The sequence below is a fragment of the Macaca fascicularis genome, chromosome 5 (assembly GCF_037993035.2).
Source record: "Macaca fascicularis isolate 582-1 chromosome 5, T2T-MFA8v1.1".
Lineage (NCBI taxonomy): Eukaryota > Metazoa > Chordata > Mammalia > Primates > Cercopithecidae > Macaca > Macaca fascicularis.
In genome coordinates this window covers 42,336,568-42,360,225 of record NC_088379.1, presented here as the reverse complement: position 1 = coordinate 42,360,225, position 23,658 = coordinate 42,336,568, and the positions used below count along the sequence as shown (strand labels likewise).

Below are 23,658 nucleotides of genomic sequence, written 5' to 3'. Positions count from 1 at the left end.
CCAAAACTATACCAACAAGCAGGCAAAGATCCCTTTCCTCGAGGTGATGTGCCAAAGAGCAAGGGTTTGGGGAGTCAGACAGACATAACTTTGAGTGCTGGCCTTGCCACTTAGCCAGCTCTGTCACTTGGAGCAAAGAAATGAATGTTTTCTTTTGCAAAACAGGGATAACTGTTCATATTTCCTAAAAACATACTTTGTTCCAGATACAGGAACCAAGTGCTTAATATGTATTAGCTCAATACTCTCACAAATCAGCCTATGAGGTAAGTTGTATTCTCATTCTCATTTTACAAACGAGAAAGCCAAAGCACAGAGTCATAGGGTAAGTGTCAGGGCAGGGATTTAAAACAGGTCTGTCTGACCCCAGTGCTTGCTCTTAACCAGTATGCCATATGAAAGTTGATTTCTAAGACTACCCTGAGGATTATATGAAACGATAGATGCAAAGCTGTGAGTGCACTAGAGTGTTATTATTATATTATTATGTATTTTTTAACATGATTATTACTGCTGCTGTAATTTTCTGCAACCTAAGGGTATGTGTTGAAATACATCAAAAAAGGGATCAATACTTCAAATTAGCATTCCTCTACTACAGAATGTAGTGTGTGTCCAGCTCTGGTTAAAAGCACAATCACATAATGTCATCGCTATTTGATCACAGCTTCTCTGCATTTATCTTTTTTATAAAATGACAGGATATTAAAACACAGATTGATTCCCTGAAACAAAATGTGAGCATCTCCTGTTCTAGATTTTTATAACCTTCTCTGAGAAATGAAGGTTAAGACCAGATGCTAAATGAAACCAAGATCCAAGGATCCATCTGTGGTTTGATGGTCTCTATTCTGTGATAAGTGATCATGTAGTCAGCCCCTAAACTGGTTACCGGTGCCCCTTGGCTCTTTGCTCTCACCCTTTCCAAAGTGTACTCTCTGGAGCCCTCTCTGTAGGCTTCTTCCACAGGATGTTCACAGATCAATGGGAGTTAACTACACTAGCAGTATTATTCAAAGAGAAATGAAACAGGCATGTTCTGCTGCTGCTCTGGGAGTTCTCTCTGCTTTCCATAAGCCTGAATTTATGTCTCCAACTGCTGCATTACCCAAGTCAAAAATAATTTTAAACAAGTGGATCAAATCCTGGCTCCAGGCCCCATTTCTTATTGATTTCATTTCAGGACTATCATCTGAGGTTCATTAGGTAGGAAACTGATTGATAATGCCATATATGAGAATTTATAAATATATATCATATATATATATATCCATTTTTCTTGCCTACACTAAAAATGCAGTCTTTATCTCACATGCTAAGCTTCACAATGCAAAACTGAAGTCAACTGAATATTTTTAAACATTTATTTATATTCAAAAATGCAGTTTCTTGCTGATTTTATCTCACTGTACTTCTTCAGGGAGGAGCACTGTGGCAGCTCATTGTCTGGGACAGAAATAAGTGCTCCAATCCCTTTGGTTTGAGCTCCAAAAAAGCCAGCAAGTGTTCCAGTAGTTATGCTGCAAATTTATAGATCGTTATAGATTTCTATCCGCCCTGATTGGGTTCTATGAAAAAGACTTTCCTGGGCAGCGTACTTACCCCAAGGTAATGGCCATCAATGAACACAACAGGGAGGGAAGGTGCTTCGGAAACTCGTCGGCATCGTTCATCTAACTCTTTTCCATATTCACCATTCAGGGCTATGTTTTTCTCTTCAAATTTTACGCGATGGTTTTGGAAAATCTTTCTAACCAGTTCACATCTTTCAAAGGTTGTCCGAACCACACGAAGGCAGGTGGTATAAATCACTACACGGTCAAATTCTAGGTCAGTTGATGGTTGCTGAAGGGAAAACATTGAGTTGTAAGAATGTTTACTTTTACTTTCTTGTGTCTTATGATTTTAAGACAATTAACAATTGCATTAAAGGCATGCAATAAAAGTTGAGTGAACTCATTTATCAATTCAAAGACTTATCCTTTTAAGTTACAACATCTGTAATTGGGATACAGATAACAATCAATATAATTTGTATGATATAATTTAATTTTTTCCTTTTCTCAGTAGCATATCAAGTAATGGCTAATGTTAAAATTGATGACGTCTCACATGGGATGCCATGTGGTAAAACAATAAATGACTGAAATATTTTTCTTATGCTTCGTAGACATTACTCAATCACTATATCTGTTTCATAAACCTAAAGTTTATGCCACAGAATAGTCAACATTAGCATTTAGCTAGTTAAAATTCTTCCACTTATCAATTTATCAAATTGTATCATCTTTGGAGCAACAATTTCCTGGGAATAACAAGACCTATATCATGGGATTTTTCTAAGGTTTAAGTAGCATAACATATGTTCAAGGGCTCTGTTGAATGACAGGGCTCCCACATGTAGTGAGAAAGTTCTGCCACAAGAAATAAAAAAAGTAAATATTCCAGAATGGGAGTCCACAGAAACCAACGCCAAAGTGAATGGTGGGTCAAAGCCAGGTATAAAAAGGAAACAAGGAATCAGACACAGGAGTGGAGGTAAGCAGCGCTCAAAAACAAGATGAAGACTGTCCTGTGTGAGAATCTTTTTCTACATTTCAGACATCAGTGACTGCTTTCCTGGGAAACCCTGCCCAGCACTGCTAATGTGTGCTGAAGAGCCATACCAGGTAGGTCCTGAAATCAATAAGAAAGCTTCTCTTCTTCCTTATCACAGTCCTAGTTGAAGGAAACTGAACAAAACACAACTATACTATGAGACCATGGGATACATGAGTCTTCACAAAGCTATAATTTTTTAGAGCACAACCACACGATTTGCAGAACTCCTGTGGAGTCAAACCTTTGGAAACAATTCTGGACAGCTAAATACTAAAGCAAGCCAGTAGGACACTAGTTCCACCACTTTGTATGCAGAGAAGTCAGACCACTCTGCCAAGATGCAAATTGGACTCCAAAGGTCCAATGTCATAAAGATGCCAATACAAAATTCTCCACCTCATGGAGAGAGGATTTTTTGGATGATAAAATTTAATAAAGATGCAAGAGTCATTTCTTTCCTCAATAGAGTGTAGAGGTTAAGTTGAAAACCTAGAGCCCTGGAGGGATTAAGCTGGTATCATAAATGCTGAAGCAGGTAAAGAGTAAAAGAAATACTAGGGAAAGATTAAGAATAGCATCTAAATAGAGAAATGTTACACAACTTAGGCAATTGTTGTCTTGCAGGCATGTGACTTCAGTGTGGTCACACATAATTATTTTATATAGAAACTTAAATTCTGGATTTTTATAGGAAATTTTCTGATTTATAAATGGTGACACCTAACTATAAATGCTTTTAAAGACCACGTGGACCAATATTTCTGAAGACTGGATTTGGTATATGCTGCCAATTTCCTACTAAGATAAAGAGAGCACAGCAGCACTATTGACAATAGCAAAGACATGAAATCAACCCAAATGCCCATGAATGATAGGCTGGTTAAAGAAAATGTGGTACATATGCACAATGGAATACTATGCAGCCATGAAAATGAATGAGATCATGTTCTTTGCAGGGACATGAATGGAGCTGAAAGACATTATCCTTAGCAAACTAACACAAGAACAGAAAACCAAACACCACATCTTCTCAAACACCACATCTTCTCACTTATAAGTGGGAAGTGAACAATGAGAGGATGTGGATACAGGGAGGGGAACAACACACACTGGGGCCTGTCAGAGGGTGTGGTGGGGAGAGCGAGAGCATTAGGAAAAACAGCTAATGCATGCTGGGCTTAATACCTGGGTGATGGGTGGATAGGTGCAACAAACCACCATGGCACATGTTTACCTACATAACAAACCCACACATCCTGCACATGTACTCTAGAACTTAAAATAAAAATAAAAATTTTAAAATTTTAAAAAAGGAGAGCATAAACTTGAAAATCAGATATACCTGAGCTCTGCCACTGGCCACCTGTGTATCTTTGGGAAGCTAATGAACTATTGTCTCAGTGTTCTCATTTGTGATGACAGTGATGAGAATGTGATAATAACAATAGCTACCTAACAACTTTGCTGAGACGATTAAGAAAGAAAAATGTGAAAAAAAAAAAAAACTAGTGTAGGACTTGCAACACACTCCTATTCTAAGTTAAGCAGAGAAAAATATTGCACTTCACATCATGGAATTTTTTAACATTAAAAAAATATATAAGTCAGTGGAAAAAAATCAGTGCAATTGATGACAAAAAGGAAATTATTACTATGTTTTGATTTAGAAACACTGATCTTTAGAAGGAGTAACCAAATGCCCTAGGGTCTATAGCTCCTCTTCATATTAATAGGTATGGGCAAGCAAGGCACAGAAACTCACTACAGATGCTGCAGCTTTCAGAAGAGCACCGAAGTTTTCTTTTTTCTCATCATATTATCTGTGTAATTATGCATTTTCCTCTGAATACAAAAACTACTGTTACTGCATTAGTTTTCTACCAAAATGGTCCACTACTTCAAATAGGTGCATTTATTTTTGAATTATTTGTTATGAAATACTTTTCCCAGATGTGTCAAAGTGGAAAAATTTAAGATTGGACCAACCTGCTGCCATGTTAACCAACTGATGTAAGATTCTCTCTGATTACAGAACAAACCATGTATACCACCCTTCTGTGTCTCTAAGACACACGCATTTTCAAAATACTAATAAGATGACCCCTATCAGGTAGCCACATTGGATGTTACCTAATGTATGAGATCACATGGATATCTCTTTACATGTTGTTGAGGATGAGCTTTGTCTGGAATCAGTGGATCTCAAGAATGTTAAATGTTAGAATAAACTGGGGAGCCTTTGAAAATCCCCAAATCCTAGGCCAAGCCCATACCAATTAAGTAAGAATCACCAGGGTGGGGCCTCTGAATTGCGATTTTTTTTTTTTAAGTTTTAATGTGATTCTAATGTAGAGCCAAGTTCTAGAGCTAGTTAGATACAGATTGGACATGCAGAATCACAGGCCTCACTCCAGATCTACTGACTCAGAATCTACATTTTAAAAAGCTTCCTGGAATTTGGAAATATATTATATATTTTTAAGTTGTACATACTTAAGGTATATAATATAATGTTTTGATATACGGAGTTAAATAATTACTGCAGTCAAGTAAATTAATATATATATTATTCCACATAGTTACATTTTTTGGGGTAAAAGTGCCTAAAACCTATTATTTTAGCAAATTGTGAGTATGTAATACAATATTATTAACTATAATCCTCTTGTGGTACATAGAACATCTCCCTATTATATCCCCCTCTCCCCTTCTACCCCAACCACTAACAGCCACCATTCAACTGTTGCTGTGTATGTGAGATTGCTTTTGTTTGTTTGTTTGTTTGCTTGTTTGTTTTTCAGATTCCACATATAAGTGAGATCATGCAGTATTTTTCTTTGTCTGCCTGGCTTATTTCACTTAGCATAATATTTCCTAGGTTCATCTATGTTATCACAAATAGCAATATCTGTTTCATTTTTAAGGCTGAATCATATTCATTGTTTATATATACACCACAATTTATTTATTCATTTATCCATTAAAGGATACTTAGGTTGTACCTATATCTTGGCAATTGTAAATAATGATGCAATAAACATAAGCCTGAGAATGCAGATATCTTTAAGAGTTGGTAATTTCATTTCCTTTGAGTATGTACCCAGAATGAGGATTGCTGGGTTACATGATAGTTCTGTTTTTCATTTCTTTAGGAATATTCATAATGTCAATAATGGCTACAGTAATCTACTTCCCACCAACAGTGTACGATTGTTCCCTTTTCTTCACACATGTGCTACACTTGCTGTTTCTTGTCTTTTTAATAGCAGTCATTCTAAGAAGTGTAAGGTGATATCTTATTGTTTTGATTTGCACTTCCCATTGTGGTTTTGATATTATTGATGTTGAGCACTTGTATAGATCTCTCTTGGCTATTTGTGTGTCTTCTTCAGAGAAATATCTATTGTGGTCATTCGTCCATTTTTTAAATTGGATTATTTGGTTTTGGCTATGGAGTTAGTTATTTATGTTCCTAATTACTTGGGATACTAACCCCTTATCTATATATGGCTCACAAATATTGTCTTCCAATCAATTAACTGCATTTTCATTTTGTCGATAATCTTCCTTGCCGTACAGAAGCATTTTAGAGTTGTGTGGTCCCACTTGTTTATTTTTCCTTGTATTACCTGTCTTTGGGGGAAATATCCAAAACTTAAAAAATTTCTTGCCAGGGGTAATATCAAGGAGTTTTCCCCTATGTTTTCTAGGAGTTTTACAGTTTGGGGTCATATACTTAGATCTTTAATCCACTTTGAGTATGTGGTATAGGATAAGGGTCCAATTTCATTCTTTTGCATGTAGATATTCAGTATTCCCAACATCATTTATTGAAGAAACTAACACTTCCCCATTGCATCTTCTTAGTCCCTTTGTTTAAAATTAGTTTACCTTGTATAGTTGGGTTTATTTCTGTTATCAGGAAGTGCAGCAATCCTCATTTCTTATTTAACTTAGAAGAAAGAATTCAGCCCAGCCAAGAGACATATAGCAAGGGTTAAGCAGCAAAGTTTGCAAGAGTCACAGCATTCCTGGCATTGGTATGCTCTCTGATGCACATATGGCTACAGTGACCAAAGATTTAGATCACAGCACTCAATTCCCTTTGAATACTTGGAAAGCTTTCTCGGGATAGATGGGTACAAATAAGCCCATGCTGCAAAGGCTGGAATAAATACCTAACTCTTCAATGCTCACATATTGACACACATCTATAAGCATTAAAAGCATCTAGGAAAACATGTCATCAAATGAATTAAAATTAGTTACCAGTGACAAATTACAGAGTGACCTGTCAGACAAAGCATTCACAATAGCTGTTTTGAGGAAGCTCAACAAAATCTAAGATAACATAGAGAAGATATTCAGAATTCTATCAGATAAATTTAACCAAGAGTTTGAAATAATTTAAAAGAATCAAGCAGAAATTCTGAAGCTGAACAATTCAGTTGACAAACTAAAGAATGCAGCAGGGTCTCTCAGCGTCATTGATCAAGGAGAAGAAAGAATTAGTGAGCTTGAAGACAGGCTATTTGAAATACATAGTCAGAGGAGGCAAAAGGAAAAGAATAAAAAATAATGAAGCACACCTATAGGATCTACAATATAGCCTCAAAGAACTAGCTCTAAGAGTTATTGGCCTTAAAGTGGAGGTGAAGAGAGAGGGATTGGGGTAGAAAGTTTACTCAAAGACATAATAACAGAGAACTTTCCAAACCTAAAGAAAGATAGCAATATTAGAGCACAAAATAACGGCTACTCATTCATTCAGTAATTAGAATAATTTGTTTGCCAAACACAGTATTAAGCACTAGGTATATAATGGTGAGCAAATAATATAATTCTATATCAACATGGAGTTCATAGTTAAAAGTAATAGAAAGCCAAAATGTCACATAAATATAGAATTACAAGCTACTAGGTACTATTAATGAAATGCAGAAGTAATTAGGAAAGCATAGTGCCTGGGTACCTTCTCTTCTTTTCTTAGAGATCAAGAAACTATTTTCTGATATTTGAGGTTAATCTGGAAGAATAGAATTTAACAAAGAAATTAGGTAGAGAGTGGGGAAAAGTATTTCATGCAAGTACAAAGATCTTAAAATGGGAGGAAGATAACGTGTTTGATACTCTTCAAAGTTTGTTTCTTGATACACAAGAAGGGAAAAACAGAATGGTATTAAGTGATTCTAGATAGATATGAAGGGTTGATACCATGTTGTATTTTATAGGCATGTTGTATTTTAATGATCTTGGGTTTTTTACCCTAGAGCAACGAGAAATCCCTAAAGGGTTTTAAGAAGGATAGAAGGAGTTTCACTAAACCTGGTTTACATTTCAAAATGATAAGTAAAGAAGGACCAGTGGGTGTAGTTGTACAAGATGCACACTGCACAAACTTAGGCAGGGCCGTTAGTAGCATATTCTAAACAAACAGTTCCCCCAGGGTTGTGTAGTCCACATTTTGAGCCATTATACTCAGTCTCATTGCCAGTTCCCTTGCTCAGGAGACTGAGGCTGAATATGGGGCAAATTCGGGGTAGAAAGTAGGTTATAAATTAAAATACATTATTCAGTAAAATGTTCTTAAAAAAGATTTTATTGTACAATTTTTGTATGATTTGGAAGTAGGTCTTTCTAGAGGTAGAGTGATAAGTTGAATGATTTCTCAAGGTCTTTTCCAGTTTTATATGAATTTTAAATGATATTGTCTTTGGCAAAAAAAAAAAAAAAAATCCTCCTCTCCTACATTTGCTACATTTTCCTTCCCTCAATAGATTTGTCAAAGCATCTGGCCAGAAGTCTAAAAATAGCCTCTAATGGCTGTCCCTCTTCTCCCTTCCTGAGGGTTACCATGGGAATAGCGTATGAAGGATGGAAGCATCTGAGACAGCACTGAGAAGCCTCTGGGGTCTGCAGCCTCCCAGCTCTGAGAGAGCCGACCTAGATGGTAATAAACATAGGCCATTTTTTCCTTTCTGTTTATTAAAAAGATGAATCTTAGGGATGCCTGGAAGCCTTACAACAACCTGCATCACACGCAGATGTGTTGGAAAGGGATGGAAATTACTGCAAATCAGACTAAGGAGTTACCAAATAGCTAACCTATGCCCTCAGCCTGCACGTCGCCCTGCAGTAGCCACAGCACAACAATGAGTACAGTCACCCCCTCATCTTGGGACGATTGTGGAGCTTCCACATCCACTGGAACTAACCCTGGAATTCAGGCCAAGAGTTATTATCCACCCATCCCCCACAGAAGATCAGTACGGAGCAGGCTCAGCTCCTCAGGCAGAAGCAAATTCAGTGGGTTATTTCAGGCTGAGCCTTTGTAGCTCTAGCCTCACACTGATTTAAAAAGGACTCCTGAAATGGCCTCCTAGCCTTGCCCCAGTGAGTCCACAAATCACTGAGGACTTAGAGGCCTCCAGACAGCTGCAAGAATTCAGGTCTTAAGCAATATTTTTTAATAAATAAAAAGTAACACATTTGAATATCAGTGGCAGACAATACTAATAACTTTACATTTATCAATTCCTCACAATAACTTACATAGTGTTGCTGTATCTACAGATCTAGAAACCTAGACTCAGAAAGAGTAAGTATCCTCATATCCTCGACAAGGAGACAGAGTTGATGTTCAGCAAAATTAGAAAATTGGAACTCAGATGTGCACCCTTCCAAAGTCCATGTGCTTTCCACTGAGCCAAGACGAAACACTGAACCACACGTTGTTTTGCTACCCACTCCTCAGGATAAAGTTGTTACTAAACCACAAACTGTTATGGGCCTAATTCATTGCTGGTGAGATAACAGTTGTGAATTGAAGAGGTTCGCCTCTTTACTAAATTATGGTCCCACATGTATCAGTCACTTACATCACACAGGGGGCATGTTTAAATTTTTTTTTCAGTCTAAAATGATTCCTTTGAGATGGGTAAGGGATAGATATTTTTCCTATACAAAAAGGCAAAGAGGCAAAGTGATTAGCTCAAAGCAATACAGCATGTCAGTAGGCAAACTGGGACTAGACCCAGATTTCTTGATTATCAGGCAGTGGGCCAACCTGGCTCTGGGAACAGCGATTTTAAATAGCAGGCACATGCGGCTGGAAGCAGGGCTGTGGGCCTTGTAAAGGGCAAGACATTTTACATATATTATGCTCTCTCTTCCTCTCCATGATATTCTGTAAACCTCTATAGTTAAATGTGCATTATGAGATGCTTCTTAATACTAAATCTGAGTAAATAAATCTCTGCCCACCTTGCTCTCAAATCACCTCTTGAATTTTTATTCTTGCACTTAATATGATTTGTCAATCCGCTTTATCCACACCAGACTTTACCCACACCAGGCTTCTCTCTTAGCTTATTTGCTAGATCTGTTTCCATTCTAACCATACTCCCTATTCAGTTCTGAAGGTGAGTGGTAATTTCTTACGTCAAATTCCCCTCCTCACAACTGGACCACAAAACATCAAAAGGAACTTCTCTATGTCCCTCTATAAGACACAAATTATAAAAAATAATTATTTATCACATGACTGTTGCATATTTATATGCAGTTCTAGAGACTGCAAAAGGAACTCTACATATGCACTTTTTCATTTATCATAGTGGTAAAGATTATGGCCCAGGTTTTATAGACACGGAAACTAAGATGTAGAAATAAAGTTAAGGTGCCCAAATAAGTCAGGGGGGAAAAGGGAGCAAAACGAGAATTTGAACCTGAGTCTGCCTTCTAAGTCCTTACTCTCTCCTTAAGAAGATGTTATATAATCTTCTTAAATACAAATGACCAAAGGACCACCCTGTTCTAAAATAATGGCAAAATGTACCATGAAGAGGCTGTCACAGGGACAGTCCTAGAAATTCCATTACTCATCCCTGTGCTGTCTTCTAACCTCTGGTTAAATGTCACTTCTCAAACAGGCCTTCCCTCATTGCACTATGGGAAACAGCCCCTCTATCCTCTTACCCAGTTCTTTCCTAGTACTGCTGGATGTTATATTGTGTATGTTAAGTGGTTCACTGTCTATCTACACACATTAAGACATAAACTCACTGAAGCAAGGACTTAGTTTTTTCATTAGAACTAAGAACCCAGAATATAACCAAGTACATATAGATACTCCATAAATATTTTCTGGCCTCTTTTCCATACATTTAAGCCAGAACTTGGTTTGAATTTCCCCCTTAGTCACCAGAAAATCCTGGACAGTTTATTGACCGCTCTTAGTTTTCTTATCTTTCAATATAGACACTAGTGCCTACTTCATGGGGATTTGTGAGGTTTAAATGATTAAATGAATAGAAAAACTCTTACCAGGAAGACTAACGCATCATGAACTCTCAGTAAATGGTATATTTTTATCAATATTATTATTATTATAAAATGTTATTGACACATATCAGCACCATCACCATTATTGCTATGAACAAAAAGTCCAAATCCACAGATGTCATCAACCTCATAAGCTCAAATGGCAAACTTTAACCTCATAATTACACAATGATCAAAAAAGCCAATCTCTTATTGAGGTAAATTGCTCTTTAAAAAAAAAAAAATCAACAACATTTATTTTTCTCATGAATCTGCAATTTGGCTATGGCTAGGTGAGGACAGCCCGTCTGTTCTATTCTTCCCACCAGCTGGGGAGCTAGAAGCCTGGGGCTGTAATCATCTGAAGAACCTTTCACTCACATGACTGGCAGCTGATGCTGGCTGGTGGCTAGGATTGTAGCTGAAGCTGTCTTCCAGAACACCTACTCATAGCCTTGTCCTGTACTTCCTTGTAACATGGTGCCAGGTTCAAAGGGTAAACATCCCAAAAGAACGAGGGCCAGGTGGAAGACTTATTGCTTTCTAGCCTTCACTTGGAATCACTTTTGCTGCCCTCTATTCATGAAAGCAGTCACGAAAACCCACACAGATTCAAGGGGAGAGGAAATAGACTCCCACTTCTTGATAGAGAAATGGCAAAGTTCTGGAGACCATGTGGAACCAGAGATCTTGCTGTGGCCATTGTTTTTGGTGGGGGAAAATATAATTTCCATACAACCTAGTAAATTTGCTATAGTCCAGAGTCTTGGCCCTCAGACATACAAGCTGGGAAATTCACCATTGGCTGGCTTTTTTAATCGAGATACTGATATGTAAGACTAGAATGCCTATTTATTATTTACAATGAAAAGAACATGTCATTGACGTAGGACCACTCAAATTCTCTATGCTTTCCATATTCTTGGTGAGCATAGAATCAGAACAAAGGAGTAAAGGATTTGAGTCAATGGCTTGAATAGAAGCAGGTCAAATTATGTCTGAATTTTTGATTTGTCAAAAGGATATGAATTATTAGTATTCAGTGACTGAGACTTCTGGGGTTTCTCTCAATGCTTACCTCTGTGATTCCCCTTTGAGTAGCTTCCTTAGCTGATCAACTACTCCTTTGGAATGTTCTTTCTTTGAGTGTGCTGTTCCACTCAACCTCATCAGTCTAGGTTTGCTGAGGGGAGCCATTCTGCTCCTGTAAGTATGACTTTCCACTTTCATTTTCTAATTTGTCTTGTCTTGATCTTATAGTCTACATCTCAGAAAGCAACCTTAATGCTTTTATTTCTTATTTCTTGTGGGAGGAAGAAGTACAACTACTGAGAAGAGAGTTCACAGTAGTCAAGGTGGTAGCAGGTGGTTTGGACTAAGGTGATGTTGGTGAGGTAGGGGGTGGTCAAGTGAATGGGAAGGGGTTCAGGGTGGTATAGTCAGCTTTGTTGATGCTCCACGCAGGCCCCTTCACCAGGTCAGTGCCTCAATCCCCCACCTGGTGTGAGTGTTGTTTGCTAACCGCTCTCAGCTGCCTTCTTTGGAGAATTGGTCTCACTCGATGGAGCCCACTCAGCTAGAAAAGTGGTGGGAACATAAAGTTTATAACCAACAACTAACTGATACTGGGGTAATAAGGCCCTGAGCTCTTTTCTCAAAATGAGGCAACTCTGCTCTTCACATCTGTTTGGGATATGCTATCAATTCTGATAGTGAAAAAACAACAGAGTCAAGCATATATCAGCATATAGCAGATGTCATAAAAATCTCTCCAATTTCAGTTGCCCACTTTGTGGCATAACAGAAATGCATAAGCATAATCTTTGCATGCAAAGATTTCTTCAGAGTGTTTTCTATTTTCTCAATGCTCTCAGATCATTCAAATAAGTGAATTTCAGTTATTTCCTCAGGAATTATCCATTTGTCCAAGTCAATTACTGAATGAGCCTAGACGTTAACTGAAAAGTCAATGAACCTAATAAATGTTCCACACCAAAAAAAAAAATGCTGATTATTAGGCAAATGCAAATCAAAACCACAATGAGATACCATCTCATGCCAGTAAGGATGGTGATTATTAAAAAGTCAAGAAACAACAGACGCTAGTGAGGATGTGGAGAAAACAGAATGCTTTTACACTGTTGGTGGGAATGTAAATTAACTCAACCATTGTGGAAGACAGTGTGATGATTCCTCAAAGATCTAGAAGCAGAAGTACCATTTGACCCAGAAATCCCATTACTGAGTGTATACCATAACGAATACAAATCATTCTATCATAAAGATACATGCACACTTTATTGTATCTTGTTTATTGTATATTGTTCATTGTAGCATTATGATGACTGAGATCTACCTCTTTAGCAACATGCATTAGAGGAAACTGAGACTCACTCAGTTGAATTATTTGAATCAAACTTTTCTTTAGGAACCAGTATGTTTCTATGTAAAGAAAACCAATCTGAAGGCATTGCTTTGACAGTTAGTAGCTGTGATGGTTAATATTACGTGTCAACTTGACTTGGCTAGGGGATGCTCAGATATCTGATTAAACATTATCTCTGGGTATGTCTGTGAGGGTGTTTCTGGAAGAGATGAGCATTTGCATTGTAATGAGCATTTAGAAGCAGATGGTTCTCCCTGATGTAGGTGGTCATCATACCATCTGTTGAGGGACTGAACAGAACAAAAAAGCAGAGGAAGGTTGGAGTTGCCTTCTCTCTACCTGGCTGCTTGAGCTGAGACATCAATTTTCTCCTGACCTTGGTGCTTCTGAATCGTATGCCTTCAGACGCAAATTTAAATCTACACCATCAGTTCTCTGGAAATCAGGTCTTCAAACTGCATCATTGGCTTTCCTGAATCTTCAGCTTGAAGACTACAGGTTGTGACACTTCTTAGCCTCCATAATCCCATGAGCCCATACCATGTAATAAATCTCTTCCTATATATAGATATCTGGATACAGAGAGAGAGAGACACACATAGATATATAGACGTAGATATTGTGCAAATATAGATATTGTATTGGTTCTGTTTCTCTGGAGAACACTGACTAATATAGTAGAGGCATGAATTTGAGGAAGTCCATTTACTTTTCCAGGACTAGGTTTTCTGTTCTCTAGTATGGGAATAGCTACAATCTCACACACAAAAGAGTTGTAGGATTTTATGTAAAATCCATATGAAGACACATTGCTAACTATAAATCTTCACAAACATGCCATCTATGACTATTACCCAAAATGTCATAGCCGGAAGAAAGAGGGATTAGAATCTAATTCAGAAATCTCTCCCGGTAACCACATTCCTACTAAATAAAAATGTCTATCTTCTAATATGAATATCTTGGCTTCTATACATATTGTCAAAAACACTGTGTATTGGCATTTTACATTTTGCTAATCTCTATAGATAAAACTGATATGAGGATGAACACCAAAATCACCATATTCAGGAGCCTCTAATCTCAAAATTATGAGCTTACAACAGTGAAAAGCCAGGCAGTAAATAAGTCAGGAACATCTCACAAATGGAGAAATTTCTAAAATATTTTTCCTCTTATTTCTTAAAATATTCAAGTTGCAAAACCAGAAGAAAAGGGACTACAATATTGAACAATGGCATCAGAGTATTAAGGGACTAGAGAGCCCTGCACTAACCATTGTCGTAACACCCTTCATCTTTGCTCCAAGAACCCCGGTGCTTTCTCTTAAAGGGAAAGGTGCCCTCTCCCTTCTACTTTATTTTGTATATTATATCTATAATATTATATAAGATTAAAGTGTTTCTCAATTTTCCAAATCAAGAAAAATACCTGAATAATCAGCTAAATGCAGCCAGTCCCTTTCAGTGTATTTGGATGCTGTAAGAATCTACTTTAGGGGTTGAAATACCTGTACTTCATCTCAGCCTGATTCTTTCATAAATGTCAGTGTGATGAAGACAAGTTATTTCAGTCCCTGTAGAATTCCCAGAATAGACTGAGAACTGAGGGCAAGAAAGCCAGTGAAAATTCAGAATTTGAGAAAATTGGACACAGCCTCAGGGAAATCCCCCATTTCCATTTCCTCCTCAGGCTTCCAGGCTTGGCTCTTATGTCTCTCTGACTGTACTAATGATCATGGTCCCAGTGTCACCTAAATACAGTGAACTCCAGGGACGTACCAGCTAGAGGCCATTTATGGAAGCTTGGTTGGTGCAGGAAGCTAATATTTTTTGTAAGTAGGGAGTCCTTTAACTCTATAAGTAAGTAGGTACTGTTATTATCTTAGCTTTACAAATGGAAAACCTGAGGCACAGAGAAGTATGTGACAGGACTAACGTCAGGCAACTAGCAAATGATGGAGCTAGTATTTGATTCAAGTAAATTATAGAACTCAAATATTTATATGACCTTATTAGCCATGTTCTGACTCTCTCTATATCCCAACTCATGTGATAAACAATAAAAAATTAAAGGGACTAATACAGGATTTATTAATTTTAAAGTCTCTCTTTCTTTTTTCTTTTTTTTTCTTTTTGAGATGGAGTCTTGGTCTATGGCCAGGCTGGAGTGCAGTGGTCTGATCTCAGCACACTGAAATCTCCACCCCAGGCTCAAGTGATTCTCCTGACTCAGCCTCCCAAATAGCTGGGATTACAGGCACGTGCCTCCACACCCGGCTATGTTGTTGTTGTTTTTTCTTTTTTTTTTTTTCTTTTTTTGGTATTTTTTAGTGGAGATGGGGTTTCACCATATTGGCCAGGAGGATCTCGATCTCCTGACCTCATGATCCACCCACCTTGGCCTCCCAAAGTGCTGGGATTACAGGCATGAGCCACTGCACCCTGCCAAAAGTTTCTCAAATACATAGAGATTTAAAATAAATAATGTATTGGTTTCCTATTGCCACTGTAACAAATTACCACAAAGTTAGTAGTTTAAAACAACAAAAAATTTATCTTACAATTTCAGGGTTAGAAGTCTTATATGGGTTTCAATGGGCAGAAATCAAGGTGTCAGTAGACCCAAACTCCTTTTGAAGGCTCAGGGGAGAATTCCTTGTCTTGCCTTTACTGGCTTCTAGAGAACCTCTTCTAGAGAACCACCTCATTCTGTGGATCATGGTCCCTTCCTCCATTTCTGATTCTGACCTGCCTGCCTCCTTTTTATAAGGACCTTGTTATTTCACTGGGCCCATCCAGTAATCCAGGATAATATCCCTATCTCAAGATCCCTGATCCCTCACTTCATCACATCTACAAAGTCTCTTGAACTGTAAATTAACATACTCACGGGTTCCAGGGATTAGGAGAGGGACACCTTTCAGCAGGGTGCGGGTGGGGGCAGGCAGTATTATTCAGCAGCCTATCACAGACAGATGGATTTTAAATACCAAGTCACAGGCATAGGCCTAAAGGGCTTATTGGACTACATCTTTCTCATGTTTATCAACTTGCTCTAGAAACACAATCTGATGGTAATTCTAATAAGGTAACCATGAAACACATTGTTCTTCCAAGACCCTCGATACAATCACTTGCGTGTAGGACTTTTCTCCAGTTTGCTACTGAAGAAATAGAAAGGGCATAAAAAAGAAGCAAGTGCATTAAAGAGGGGGAGATGATTTGCATGTTTTTTATCTATCTTTTCTACTGGTTTCTCTCTCTTATCTTGCAGTATGCTTTCCCTTCAGGTATTTAAAAAAAGTCATAGAAATTGCTGTGAAAAGCAAACACAGAGCATGACCAAATGAGGGAAGTACTTTGCATTACATGAAAAGGAAGACACAAATGAAAATGTTTTAAATTTTTGCATAAAGCCAGGGGTTGAATTTGTCTATGTGTTCCACAAATGAATCTAGATAATTTTTCAGTTCAGCTTCAAAGAAACCGAATAATGACAAGATTTCAAAAGCAAGAAAACGTTACCTTCCCATCTATTCTGCAATTTCCCCAAATTAGGTTGCTTTAATTAAAGCACCTAAATTGTGAGGCACATGAAACATACACAAGTAGATGTGTGCAATAATGGTTAAAATTATAGAAGTCATCTTTTTTCACTACGTGTACTATACCATTTGGCATGACTGATGTAGTTTAGTAAAGGAAGTTTAACATTTATTATTGATTGTATATTCAAACTAAAAATAAATGCAGATTTTTAAAACAAGATTGATTGCTATATCATTATCAGAGGGAAGAAAACGAAATTATTTCTGGAAGTGTTGGGAATTGTTTCTGGAAATGTAAGCAGACTCTGCTTGGTTTGTCACCAGAGCTCCTCACTGGAGCTAATTGTTAGATTTTGGAGATTTAGCCATTAGGAAAGGGAATCTAACTAAATTATTGAACAAAATAATAAGTCTCATTAAGAGGCAGATTTCATCACGTACAATTTTATCAGTAACCCAATCAACATTGGGAAAAAACACTCGTTGAATGAAGTCTGCATTCCAAGCATTATGTCAATTGAATGTATTGCCATAATCTTCACAATATACTATGCAATAGATATTATTATTTCTTTTTCACTGGCAAGGAAAATGAGTTACAGGGACATTGCTAACTTGCTTAAGGTCACAAAATCATGGGGCTCTTTTCCCATTGGCAAATGCCACATCCCTCATCCCTAAGTTTTCTCTCACATGTCTGGTCACTCCTTCTCTGTGTTCAGCTAGGGTCACTCTTTCCCCTGAGTCTTCTGGTTCCCAGAAGCTCTCAGTTTTGTCCACTGACCACCTCATTCTCTCTGATGACCTCGTCCAAAATTTCAACAGTTAACTGAAGGCTGTCGAAGCCCCTAAATGTACATCCTCAGCTCAGACTCCTTTCCTACAACCCAGACTTGAAGTCCAGCTATCTACATAATATCTCTACTTGCAAACACTTCCTATACCTTGAATTCATGAAACCTACAAAAACCAGGTCAAGCAGCACTATCTCTAGGGAGTCCTTCAAAACTCTCCATTCAGTGGAATGTGTGCTGCCCATCTTCTGCACCCCCAGCACTACCTCCGCACCATTATGTACTTCCTGAGATCAAAACGTGTATGGTATGTAATTTTGCATCCTCTAGACTTAATAAAATATCTGAAACATGATCATAGACACTACTTTGGTCTAAATGACTGTGTCCCCTAAAAATTTCTATGTTGAAATTTAATCCTCAGTGCAATAGTATTAAGAGATGGAGCTTCTGAGAGGCGATTAGGTTATGAAGGAAGAATGCTCATGAATGGGATTAGTGCCTTTATAAAAGAGGCCAGAGGGAACTGGGTTTTTCCTTTCACCATGTGAGGATACAGCAAAAAGTTCCCATCTATGAGGAAAAAGCCCTCATCAGGGAAGCAATCTGCTGGCCCTGTGATCTTGAACTTTCTAGGCTCCAGAACTGTGAAAAACAAATTTTATTGTCTATAAATTGCCCAGTCGAGGGTATTTTGTTATAGCAGCCTGAATAAGCTAAGACAGACACTAAAGAACATATTCGTTGAATAAGAACAAACCAAAATTTGAATGTAAGGCTGTCTGATTCTAAAGTGAATACACTTTTCACACTAGGGTAATAACACAATGTGACATAATATAATTTTTTTAAAGAAGAAAAATACCAATAGTGTTTTAATTCAAAATAAACAAGCCAACAAAATCTCGCTAGTATAATATCAAATAATTGTCACTTAAGGAAGCATTTGCAGTGACCTTTTTCCTGTCTCATTAACAATTTTTAACATAACGATGATGACTAATTTGCTCCTAGCCAAATACTTGAGGTGGAAATTCAGGTTGTTGCTGTGGCATGGCTATTCCATTGAGTATATATCATTCTGAACAGTATAATTTTATAGCTCTTGCCTCTGATTAAATTGAAACTACATTGCCAGGCCAAAAGCTGCAGGCTGAGTGTTGCACAGCAGCCAACTGCCTACCCTGAACAACATGATACATTCAAACAAATCACCAGAAGGACTCTTTTGCTTGCCCTTATCTTGTCATTTTAACAACATATAGAGAAGGAAAAGGCTGAAAAACTTGCTTACAATTAAAATAAAATAATGCAGTAATTTAATTATTTTAAAACACTGGAGAGCAAGACAGTAAAGCGATGCTCAAAAATATATATTTGTGAGAGGAGGAAGGAGGAATAAAATAAGCTAACCATCTCTAAAATAAAACAGAGAGTATCATTATCCTCCTTTACTATGTGGCTAAATGCTGTGCAGATGTTAGCCATGGCTGAGGAAAGCCAAGCCTGTGTCCTTCACATCATCTACCTTCCACCCGGTAGCACTTACTGTAAAGGTACCCAAAAAGTCTGCAAGAAAATAACCACCCTCTGTAGAGTTCAACTTACAATCCAAACCTCTATGCCACAGCCAATTCTTCAGTCAGAACTGGGAGGGAGAAAGCATCTTTCTCTCTATTTTCAAAGCTGTGAGAATGTAAGTATAGAAGATGCCAGACATGGTGTTACCACTCCCAAAGGTAAGGAAGAAAAGAAGGAAGGAAGAAGCAGAAAGGAAAAAAGAAAAGGGGATTTGACTGTGTTTCCACTTTCACTGTACATCTCCTCTGTCTTGCCATAGCCATGATTTACTTACACGAGTCCATAAATAAATTTCTCTTTCTTTTTCTTTTTCTTTTTTTTTTTTTTTTTTTTTCTCTGTCGCCCAGGCTGGAGTGCGGTGGCGCTATCTCCGCTTACTGCAAGCTCCGCCTCCCGGATTCACCCCATTCTCCTGCCTCAGCCTCCGGTGTAGCTGGGACCACAGGCGCCCTCCAACACCCCCGGCTAATTTTTTTGTTTTTCAGTGGAGACGGGGTTTCACTGTGTTATCTAGGATGGTCTCGATCTCCTAACCTCGTGATCCACCCTCGGCCTCCCAAAGTGCTGAGATTACAGGCGTGAGCCACTGCGCCCGGCCCTCTTTCTTTCTTTTTATGAGTTTTTTTACATTTCTGTCATGAGCAACTGTCTGAATCCGCTTGGGTGGCTATAACAAAATATCCTAAACTGGGTGACTTATGAACAACAGAAATTTATTTCTCACAGTTCTGGAAGCTGGGAAGCCCTAAAGCAAGACATTAGCAGATTCTGTGTCTGCTGAGGGCCTATACCTTAGAGATGGCGTGTTCTCCGCATGTCTTCACATGGTTGAAGGGGCAAGCAAGCTCCCCTTGGCCTCTTTTATAAGAGCAGTAATCGGATTCATAAGGGAAGACTGGAAGTGACCTAATCAGCTCCTAAAGGATTCACCTCCTTTACCATGACCTTGGGAGGTAGTTTTCAATATATGAATTTTGACAGTGTACAAACATTCAGACTGTGACACCAACCAAGATACTGACTGATACAACCAAGGTTCCAGCAGATTTAGTGAGTTAGATTGATTAATTTTTTTGCTCTCCAAAAGTAAAAACCTTTCCCGAAACATCCTTTTTTGAGATAAAGGAGGTAGCATTTTTCACATGCTTTGGGCGTAAATTTATCTCATATAGCACCTGGACTTGAACAGAATTAATGCAGACCTTAAGCATGCCTGGCTGAGCTCCTTCCTCTTGACTTCTGGTACACATGGTATTAAGAATTCTGAATTTAGAGGTAGGAAACCTAAGTTTTAAATCTCATCTCTGGCAATCTGTAGTAAGAGGATTTATAACTGATTCCCATATTCATAAAATAGACAAAAACCTACCTACATATCCATGCCATGCAGCCCTTATGAGGATCAAAGAAAATGAATGGCAAGACTATACCTTGTATAAAGATGCTTAAGTGGCTGTTATTAATTACTGGCATTCCCCAAGGCACAGTCTTGGAACCTCTGATATCTTTTCTGTGAATTTCCTCCCATGGAGGTTCATCTATTTGATTGAATAAAACTATCACCTTGCTGCTTCTGGATCCAAGATTAATACTTCTTTTCTTTTTTTCTCGCTTGTGCTATAGTCTAACAGACACAGCACATTTAAAATCCTGATACTATCTCAAACTCAACAAGTCTAAAAGCAAACTTTTCCCCAGTTCCATGTTTTCTCTGATCTTCCCTTTGGTTGGTCCATCTTCTACCAGACCCTGTAGTCACCTTCCATCCAGTCTTCTCTCATCATGAGACTCAGTCATAGGCCAATTTATATTGGGGTGGTATCCTTATAAATGTTCTCTCTTATCTGTGTTGCTCTGTTCCTATTATTGCCTTCCTATTGCCAAACATGTTCCAATTATAAAAATACACATTTTGTTAGGATACAAATGTTATTTGTCTTCTTTGTCACTGATACCTGGAATACAGTTTCTCAACCTTAGCACCATTGATATTTTGGACCACATTTTTAATTTCTGGAGGGAAGGGGTGCCTTCCTATACACTGTAGAGTGTTTAGAAGTATACATGGCATCTACCCATTAGATAGCAGTAGCAACCCCCAGAGGTAAAAACCAAAAATGTCTCTATATATTGATAAATGTCTTCTAAAAGGCAAATTTAACCCACTTGAGAGCCACTGACCTAGGGCAATATCTGGCACATAGCAGGTGACAAAAAAAAATATTTATTGAATGAATAAGTAATAAATATGTACCTCTACTTTAGTAATGCTCATGCTCTTTTCCATAAATCTGCCGTCGTCGTCGTCGTCGTCGTTGTTGTTGTTCTCATTTTTATAGCTTTGGTTTAGTTGTTTTCCATGCTGGAGATGCTCCCTGCCTGGTACCTTAACCTGAGACTCACATGAGGTGCTTATTAAGATTAAGTGTCCTGGACTGTGCCCTGGCGATTCTGATTCAGAAGCTCTAGAACTGGGCCCAGGGATCTTATTCGTTAGCAAGTGCTTCTAGTGATCTATAAAACTGTGTAAGTTTGGGAATGGACACTGAACTGGAAGTCAAGACATCAGAGTTCCTTTCCCAGGACCACTAAACTAACTGGGTGGGCACAGAGAACTTAACTTCAAGGTTTCACTTTCAGTATATTTCCCTCTAATTTATATACACAATTTTTCTTTCAAGGATAAAAAAAATAGCTATTTATTGAACAATTAACTATGCATCAGGCATTGTGCAAAGTGATTTCCCATGTTATTGAAAATTTACCTATTTGTGTTACTTTTTAGAAAGGTGGAAGCTGAGACTCAGAGATATAAAACAATTTGTCCTAGTTCACATAGCTATGATGTGGAAAACCAGGATTTAACTCTGGTACCTCTGTATCCCAAACTTGAGAATGCGATGCATTTATTAACTTGCCACATCCAGCCCTTCCATTAAGGGCTTTGTGACTTCCTCCTGCTCTAAAACATCCTCCCTTCTCTCCTTACTCTTCAATTCATGCTTTCCTATGTCATTTATTAATGGCATTACATCTACAAAGTAAATTGTGAGCACCATGAAGGCAAGATTCAGGTTTTCAAGGTCTTTTGAGTTATTATTATAGTTATCTATTTTTATTACTTTCCGCTCCTGAAATAAAACTTAGTATAAGGAAATAGAAAGAGAGAGCAAGGAAAGTTAAATATTCTGAAATTCCTATGAGACATAAGATGCTTTTACAGAATGTGGTCAACAGATCACCAGCATCAGCTCTCCTGTGATGCAGGTCCCAGACCCTGGTCCCATTAATTTTGTTATAGTAACCCTGTTGTTGCAGTAAGAAGCCCTCATGATTATTAGGCACACTACAGATTGCAAATCACAGAAACCTGAAGGCTTGCGGTGTTCTTACCATAAGACTGAATTTTTAAACTGCATATTCTATTTGTGCTCCATAGAGAGTAACCAAACATTCTGCAGAAAGTTTGCCTATTCTTATGACTGTCAAGGGATGAGACTGTCACTTTCTTTTTCTCATTTTCACTGAAAAAGCTCCTAATTAAAACCTCCCACTGAGCTAACAGTGAGTCAGTTTCAGGTAACTACTGTGTCTTATTTCCTTGATTTTGTGAGAGAAGATAGAGTGAAATCTTATTTAAAAATATAATTTATCTTTAAAAATACTCATTCGATTTTTAAATAAACCTCAACTCCCCCACCTTTTCTCAGTATATATGTTTCACAATGCATCCAGTTTACCATATCTGGAGTATTCAAAATTAATTATATCACATTTCTACCTCTTGCATTTTGTAGAAATGATTTCATTGTTGTTACCATGCCTACTATCAGAATAGTTTCCAATTACAATGCTCTAGTCCCACACAGATAATTTTAGCTTTACTCTCTCTTTTAAAGACAGGACAAGAACAAGCTGTGAATTGAAACTCTCAGAAACAAGTTTTGAAATTATGTGCTCAAGTTGCTGTGTTAGTTTCACATACATGTCAAATTAATAAGGAGGAGGAAAAAAGTTTCTTGATAGTTTCCTAAATTGACCTTTCTATATTATTTTTTTAAAAGAGGGAAAATGGATATTGCCACATACCTTAACTATGTTTGTTTGTTTTGATTTTCAATAGTGGGGATAATTTTGTCTTCTAAAACTTACACACTCATTGATATGAATCATAAGATGGCTGATCAACGTTAGGCCCTTCAGTTTATTTCCATTAAAGAGAAGCTTGATCTATGCAATGCCAGCTAAGGCCAACACCATGGTGTTATGAGAATAACATTGGTCTAGGAATCAGAAGTCCCAGATCTTATTTCTAGTTTGGTCACAACTCTGGAGCCTTTACATTATCCCTCTGGAACTCATTTGTCTCTCCATTAAATCAGAGGGGTGGATTAAATTAGGAGAATCAAATTTAAAAGTTTTTC

General features: G+C 37.8%; 1 protein-coding gene across 1 annotated transcript in view; it reads right to left on the bottom strand.

Annotated features, from left to right (window-relative positions):
- Positions 1-23,658, bottom strand: part of GRXCR1 (glutaredoxin and cysteine rich domain containing 1) — a 138,401-nt gene that overhangs the window by 65,684 nt on the left and 49,059 nt on the right. Inside the window, exon 2 of the mRNA XM_005554789.4 lies at positions 1,603-1,845. Within this exon, the coding sequence (XP_005554846.4) occupies positions 1,603-1,845 (243 nt within the window). The remainder of the gene's footprint in view (positions 1-1,602; positions 1,846-23,658) is intronic.